The sequence below is a fragment of the Triticum dicoccoides genome, chromosome 5A (genome assembly GCF_002162155.2).
Source record: "Triticum dicoccoides isolate Atlit2015 ecotype Zavitan chromosome 5A, WEW_v2.0, whole genome shotgun sequence".
NCBI lineage: Eukaryota > Viridiplantae > Streptophyta > Magnoliopsida > Poales > Poaceae > Triticum > Triticum dicoccoides.
The window spans coordinates 19923246-19931683 of NC_041388.1; the positions used below are offsets into that span (position 1 = coordinate 19923246).

Below are 8438 nucleotides of genomic sequence, written 5' to 3' on the forward strand. Positions count from 1 at the left end.
AAGGAGGGCTGGTGACCGTTGCTGGGAATGGAGATGTGCTTAAGAGGCCGAGGGGCAAGACCAACTCGAAGCTTGACGAGAAGCGTGATGCAGCATCTATCGCCTTGCAAGAAACTTTGCACAACATGATGACTCAAAAGGAAGTGAGGGAGGAGAGGAAGCGCCAAGGAAAGGAGGAGCAAATGAAGATATATTTAGAGCCACAAACGAAGAAGCTTGACATGAAGGAGGCCGCCAAGAGGAAGCTCGACATGGAGGAGGCCGCCCAATTGAAGAAGCTCGCGATCGAGGCCATCAATGCCAATACCAAAGCAGAAGAGGTGGCACTGGCAATTATGAGCGTGGACTTGACTAACATGTCCCCGAAGAGAAGAAGCAAAAGGAGATGTTCAACCAAGACGACATGAACTAGGGGAGAACTCGCCGTGGACTATGGCCTTTCTGAAGGCTGACAAGTGTGCCGGGCGCTGGCTTTGTTGCCGGTGAGAGAACTTGGGGTTGTTCATTTTGAAGGCTGGCTAGTGTGCCGACCGCTGGCTTTGTTGCCGTCGTGACACCTTGGTGGTTGATCATTTTGTAGGCTGGCATATGTTTGCCGGCCGTTGGCTTTGTTGCCGGCATGAACTATGGCCACAGTGACAAAATTTTATTTGCAAAAAAAAATTCAGGGCGTCGAACAAAATGTGGCCGTGCGTTGGGCGCACAGCCGGTGCATCCAGGAAAACGGCCGGACGCCGCCCCATTGCCCTACCCAAACGGACAAAATCCGGACAAAACGAACGTTCGTTTGGGGTCGACAATTGAAGTTGGCCTAATTGACATTCCGTCACTCACCCCCTCTTTCTCCTTGAACCACATAACAGGTTTGCCTAATTGCCATTAACATGTTTGTAACAAAATAAAACTAGTGTCTGATGAAATAAAGACTCCATGCATGTAGCATATGAGCAGGGCAGCCATGTGTTGTGCAGAAACAAACTCACTAGACATGTCAAACTTGCCAACATCACAGATTCAGATGTTGAGATGACCATCATAAATACGTATTTTGTACCTGTCCCAAAGCATACTGGAGTAGCATAGGTAGAGCGTAGAAGCTGCTCAATGCTCTGCTCTCGTGGTACATACACATGGGAGGGTGGGAGGGGCAGCCTAACATAAATGCATCATGTGTACTCCGGAGTGCATTACAGTGAACAGAAACAAGATGAGAGCAATGGAACATAGCCTGTATTACATGTGCCTCCTTTTTGTCCCGTCAAACCCAAGCTAGCTGCTAGCTGCAAGCAAGGACTAGGAGCACCAATGATTCAGCACTATTGCCTAATTGACATTCTCAAGTGAAATACTCCCTCCGTTCATTTTTGTAAGACGTTTTAGATATTTATAAAGACAACACCTAAAACAGTTCAATGTAACATAACACCTAAAACAGTTCAATTTCAACTGTCTAAAACGTCTTACAAAAGTGAACGTTTTAGACATTTAAGATAACACCTAAAACAGTTCAATTTCAGCTGTCTAAAACGTCTTACGAAAATGAACAGAGGGAGGGAGTAACTTTTTTAAGCGCTGTTTAAAAAACACAGTTTTAAGCGCCTTTTTTTTGCCGATTTAGTCGAGTCCCACGCGAAAGCCCCGAGGATATTTTTTTTAGGGTTCCCCGAGGATAAATAAGACGGGGCACACCGCAGTGTCGCTGGAGAGCCCGATTTAGGGCCCGCATAGTCGAAGCAGGCTGAGTCATGTGGGTGGAAGCCTGTTAGACTTACTGCCGCTCAGATTGTACATAGCCCAAGATTCATTTTGACGGTCCGACGCTTTCAATCCGACGGTCCAGATTGATTCGACCAAACCAGTTTCTTTTTCCAAGCGACTATGTAATTGTCAGCCCCGTTATAGAAAAGGAAAACAAAGATTCAGACATGTATGGCACCATGATGTTTTATTTCACACTGGCTGACATATGGACCACAGAGGAGTTCAATATACAGGGCATGCAAGAGGTAATTCAAATCGCTAAACACCACAAGGCCAACACAAAAGTATTCCCCATTGCTAAACAAAGTGGGATTAAAACTTGACAGGACTTGATGTCAGACCAACACTAGCAGGGACGCCAAAGCTTTTATTTCTGTAGGAGGGCTCCTACGAATGTAGGGATTTGGCTTTGGAGAACAGCTTCGCGCGCTTGAGGAGTCCCGAGAGTCACTCGACCACCATGCTCTCGGCCTCCTTCTTGATGGAGTGGAAGAGCACCGACGAAAGGTAGCGCTCTCCGAAGCTTGGGAATACAACCTACACAGGTGTGAAATGTCAGCATATGGATGCAACATGTACTAGATTGCTGCTAAAAGGCAGCCTCTCTTCACTTGGTGGAATAGGTTAGTTTGCCGTATGAGAGTTGACAAGTACAGATATCTCTCTATAGGGTATTCAAGAGTAAATAAATCTGTAGTTCATTAGATCAATTCATTTGTGTTTTGCTTATTAGGTAGATCAGATGAATTTTCAGGGGAAAGAGGCATGCTAGAAACTACCAGGAGGGAATGTGCCACTTACAACAAAGAGTTTCCCTGCATTTTCAGGCCTCTGAGCAACCTTGATTGCAGCTGCTGCAGCAGCACCAGAAGAGATTCCAACCTACAATTATTTAGATAGTCAATGGCTGATGCAAACACTTGGTTCTGATTGACCCATACAGACAGATTGGATAAAAAAAATGTGTGCACGATACTGCTTAATACTCCCTTCGTCCCAAAATAAGTGTCTCAAGCTCAGTACAACTTTGTACTAAAGTTAGTACGAAGTTGAGGCACTTATTTTGGGACAGAGGGAGTAATAGATAAATGTTCGAAAGAAACCCCACCAGCAATCCTTCTTTCAATGCCAGAGACTTTGCCATCTCAATGGACTCATCACTTGAAACCTGGCATACAATTTGAACGGACCAAAGGTTACACCAGGGTAAAAGATGCAGACATATGGAAAGATAAACAGGAAATATCCAGCAAACTTCTATTCTCGCGGGAGGATTGAAAAATTAGGAACAACTAAGCAAAAAGATATGTGGCGGAAATTTTCTTATATAGTGCCTTCTCTACAACTCTACTTAGTGCAAGAAGAAAAATCACCTGTATGGTTTCATCAATGATGTCAACATCCAAGACACCAGGGATAAAACCAGCTCCAATTCCTTGGATCTTGTGTGGTCCTGCTCACAATAACTGAATCTTGTTGGTACAGAACAAGCAGTGTCAAGAATCAAAGCAGAACATTTTTGGTGCAAAATGCTGTACAAAGTTGTTTCTTCCTAACGGACATCTTTCTCACATTACGGACCTCCAGAAAAAGGCGCCTCATGAGGCCATATTGGAAATAGTTAACCATCTGAGTATTCTTATTTATATTACAATAATATTGACAAGGTATTTCAGATGACAAGTCAAAGGCAATGCAAAGAGAAACTCAATTTTTTTAGATGCTAGTGGTTGTGGTTGGGGGAACTTGACCATTTCTGTTAATGGATATTACGAGATGAATTTAATGAGTGAATGTATTTAGAATGAATGGAATGTGATACAGAAGGAAACATTACCAGGCTTTCCACCATTTAAGATAGCACTCTCGGTAGGCTCCACACCGTAGAGCTTACATGAGAAAACACAATAAAATCAGATACTATTTCTCATACAGGAAGAAATGTTAGTTGGTCAACGTTGGCAGCTAACATTGTAGTGTGCATAACGATTTGTAGTGCTTACCTTGATGTTAGGATTTTGCTCTTGGAGGTATTTTCCAGTTCCAGTAATGGTACCACCTGTCCCGATGCCAGAAACAAGGCCATCGATCTTTCCTCCTGTGCCTTTCCAGATTTCAGGCCCAGTTGTCTCATAATGAATCTGCACAAAATATTTAAACCTAAGAACTAGGAGCTCGGAAGCAAACATCAAACATGGGAATAAAGATGTTGTCCAAACAAAAATGATAAATTATGCCACACCTTTGGGTTGGCAGCATTCTCAAACTGCTGAAGGATGTATGAGTTGGGTGTCTTTGCTGCCAGCTCTTCTGCCTTTTGGACAGCTCCTTTCATTCCCAAGAGTGGGTCGGTGAGGATCAGCTCAGCACCAAAAGCCTTCAAGATGATTCTCCTCTCCATACTCATGGAGGCGGGCATTGTGAGTACAAGTCTGTAACCCTTCGCAGCAGCCATGAAGGCCAGCCCAATGCCTGTGTTGCCACTGGTTGGCTCAATCAGCACACTCTGGAAAACCATTCACATGGAAAGCAAAATATCAGCAAACCAAGATCCTAGCAATCTGAATTTTTTAGTAAACGTAGCTTTACAAAAAGTTTGCAGAAAGTGCTTGCTTAAAACAACTTGTCAGCATGAATCAAACGGCCAGGTGCACAAGTATTATTTTTAAGATTGCAAATAAGGGGCAGCATATCATGATTCATGGAAGGCGTGGTAAGTATTTAAATAGAGAGGCTCTAGATTAATATACTTAGTTCAGGTGTAAGGTGTTGTTGGTGAAGGGTTGACGTAAATGCTTACGCGGAGCAGCTGGACAAGTCAAACAACTAGGTGCAGGTGCAGGAGAAAACGAATAATACTGTGCAAATCAAGGCTACATAAATGAACCATAGATTCCAGACACCGTGGAATATATACAACTCTAGTAGAAATGGTCAACTGGCAACCCTGAAACGGAACACGAAAAATCCCTAGCACCAAATAGGGGGCAGCATATCATATCATCATCCATGAAAGGGATCGTGAAGCATTAAACAGAGAGGCTCCAAATTACTACTGCTTGGTTCAGGTGAAAGCTGAACCTATATGTTGGTGAAGGGTTGACCTAAATGCCAACGCAAAGCAGCTGTGCAAGTCAAACAACTAGGAGCTGGTGCAGGAGGAAATGAATAGAATAGTACTGCAAATCAATGCCATATCCCTGAACCATAGAATTCATAGTGCCAGATATGTAACTCTAGTTCCAATAGAGATGTATGGCAACACTGAGAAGAAGAACGAAAAATTCTTAGCGCCGAGTGAGTCGATTCCTTCATTTCTTATGTATACGTCTTGACCTGACTAGTTAACCCAATTAGAAGAGACTAGATGCTAAATTCCCTTGACCTCTGTTTTCTCCTGAACCGAAGCCAGTCAGGTCACAGCTAATAAATACATACAGTACTACCAAAATCACAGGTAATAAGTACTTCTATTCCAGGGAGCCCAAATCATCGTTGGTAACGCCAAACTGTTGTAAAATTGCATGAGTACAACAAAACAGGGGAAACACACCAAAAGAGTGGTAGGGGGAGGGGTCGATGTTACCCACCTTGCCTGGGACGATGAACCCCTTCTCCTCCGCGTCGGTGATCATGCTGTATCCAATCCTGCACAAGAACAAGTAACGAATCCTCAGCTCAAATCTAGAGAGCAAACCAGGGCCTCTGTCCTCAGAGCATGGATGGGGATCTAGGAAAAACAGAGGGGGCAGGTAGCTGACCTGTCCTTGACGCTGGAGCAGGGCTCCATGGACTCGAGCTTGGCGGCGACGCGCCCCACGCACCCGTCGGTCACCTTGTTGAGGTACACCAACGGCGTGTTCCCGATCAGCTACATGGCAACACCGAGAATAAATCAGCACGCCAAACCAAATCCGGCCGGCCGGCCATCCCCAAACACCGACGCATCGAGGCAGACAAATCAGCTCACCTCGGTGACATCCTTGGCGATCGCCGGAGATGACGCCTCCCCCATCCCGCCGTCGACGAGCTACACAAATCAAGAACTCTGTTTTATCCTCCGGCGCACGGACACATCAATCGAAACCACCAACGAATCTAACGGAAGGGCGACGGAAAAGAGGCGAATTTCACCGTGGTATTACCGATTCGACAGCGAAGTGATCCTCCCGGAGCTGGAGCTGGACGAAGTGGCGGCCGCTGCTGGTTGTCCTGGAACTGGTGGGAGGAGGCAGGCGGGGGCCGCGAGGCTTTATACAGGAGAGAGGTTGGTGGAGGAGATTGGGGGGAGGGCCCCGGCTCCGCACGAAGGCGCGGTCCACGGTGCACCGTGACGCTGCGGGCGGGCCCGGCCGGAGGCGGCTGGCGCTCGTGGACCGGATATGTGTGGATGGATCATGGCGACCTTGAGTGAAGGAGCACAAGACGGCTGCATACATAAATGCAGATGTGTTGAAAATTCAGTTTTCATGAGTTCAGAAAGAACATCAACGTCGTGTTGAAATGGAGAATTATTCTGCGTTTTTATGTCAGGTTCGAGATCGGATATCTTATTTGACTGGATTTTTGTTAACGCATAGGACGGCGATCTCGATTAGAAGCGGCTAAGAGAAAATGCGGTAATACGTGGATGCGTGTTTGGAAATTCAGTCGTGTTCTAGACCGAACGGCCCCGGTGTCAGTGGCGGAGCTTGCAGCAAATTCCTGGGCGGGCTGGGTAGGCTAAATTGCATGAAATTGGTTTTTTCCCGGCCCATGGGCCGGCTATAATAGGAGGAGGTGGTGCAAAGCTGGGCGGGCCATGGCCCATGTAGCCTTGCTGAAGCTCCGCCACTGCCCGGTGTCATGCCAAAATAAATAGAGAATTATTCTGGATCAGAGATATTCACATTTCAGGTTCTGAATGTTATCATGATGTGGATTGACAACTCCAACCGTCGTCGTTTCCGCGAGACTTGACCGATGGTTTCCGGTCATCTCAATATATGATTATCGCGCCTTGTGCTTTATCATATAAACATAGTGTCACCTATTTTGGTGAATGATTTCACCGAAACCATCTGGAATAGGTCAATGTTACCGAAACGTCTAAAATGCCATGAAGCAGATGCACTAATATGGTACGTACGTGGTACTATTGATAGTTTGTAGCTAGGGTTGGTTGCGATTGTCTTGTGCAAATATACGTAACCACTTGATGGTACCGGACAATCATCCTAGAAAGAACCACAAAAAATATATGCCAGTTGGTACTAGCTTCCTCCATCGAGTAATTCAATATGTTGGTTTCTTCCATGGCCATCTTTCCCATGCTCCAAGCCATCTGTCATTCGTTCTTGAAGATATCATTTGCCATATATACCTGACAATCTTTCTGTTAGTCTACTCCACGTGATAGTGTATCCTGGATAATGTATCTTCTCTGAAACTATTTTAGCTTACAAGTCGTCCCTACAAATTTTCAGGGGCCAACACATACATGCCCGTACAATCATATCACACACACCACATCATTTCTTATTTGGAGTTAGTCGTTGTATGGAGACGTGTATGGACGGTATTTGGCGCCATCAGATGGCTACTGGATGATGGATGGATGGCGTGGATATCTTGAGTGTGAGTTAGTACAAGACGTGTTTAGAACAGACATGGTTTAGAACAGATATGTATTATGCATGTGGAAATAGAGATAAATTCCGGTCCACAAACGTGTTTATGTCGGGTTCGAGGCCAAAGATTTGGCTAGACTTTCGTGGATGGATAGGATGGTGATCTTGGTTAGAGGCAGACACAAGCAAGTGGATAGTCGACTGGCTATGCATAAATATCCCCCGCAAAAAAAGAAAAGAAAGGCTATGCATAAATATGAATGTACAGATATGTGCTTGAAATTCAGTTATCTTCTGGGTTGGACGATCGGCATCCTGTGAAAAATGGAAAATTATTCTGATCCATAATTGTTTGTATTTTTCAAGGATTTGAGCATTGCCGTGTTGTTGATTGACGATTCGAACCATTCTCGCATGTAACAAACTACAAGTGGCTGTTAGAGTTGACCGTTAGGTTCCAGTCATCTCACGCTGCGATTACCACGCATTTCAGGTGATTATATGGATAATTTCACTGAAACCATCTAAATATGTCGCATCACATATGAGATCCTTCACGACGAGAACATACTGTGGTGTTATGAGCGTCATCATGGTTTCTGTGCCCTGAATAAGACATATTGTTGACACATACTTGACGTCGGTGCGTACTTAATCGTGTCTAAAATGCTATTATATTATAAGACGAAGGGAGTAGTTGGTAGGGACGTACCTTCCTCCACCAGCCACCAGATAATTCGATATCTTGCATGCTTTCTTAATCAAGTGGGCATCTTTTGCTCCGCTCGAAGCCATCTGTCATTCATTTCCAACGATGCCGTGTGCCATTTAAAAAAAAAGAATAGATGTACACACAGTGTATCATCGAAGATCATCCAGCATATCCTTATCTTGGACAGCGAATATTTTCTGAAACTAATTTAGCTTATAAATTGCCCCTACGATTTTTTTTGAGTAATTTTCTTTTAGTAATGCCCTTATGATTTTCGAGGGGCCAATACATACATACATACATGCATGCCCGCACAATCACATCATTGCTTATTTGGCTTGTTTGCCTTTGTTTTG

General features: G+C 44.7%; 1 protein-coding gene across 1 annotated transcript; it reads right to left on the reverse strand.

Annotated features, from left to right (window-relative positions):
• Positions 1-1922: 1922 nt before the first annotated feature.
• LOC119298844 (cysteine synthase) lies at positions 1923-6033 on the reverse strand. The gene is made up of 11 exons (XM_037576150.1): positions 5907-6033; positions 5732-5791; positions 5523-5632; positions 5352-5409; positions 4004-4267; positions 3765-3902; positions 3599-3650; positions 3135-3214; positions 2870-2929; positions 2563-2643; positions 1923-2298 (listed from the first exon to the last, which is right to left on the reverse strand). The coding sequence occupies exons 2-11, from the start codon at positions 5774-5776 to the stop codon at positions 2209-2211; spliced, it is 978 nt and encodes a 325-aa protein (XP_037432047.1). The 5' UTR covers positions 5777-5791; positions 5907-6033; the 3' UTR covers positions 1923-2208.
• Between the last annotated feature and the right edge of the window lie 2405 nt (positions 6034-8438).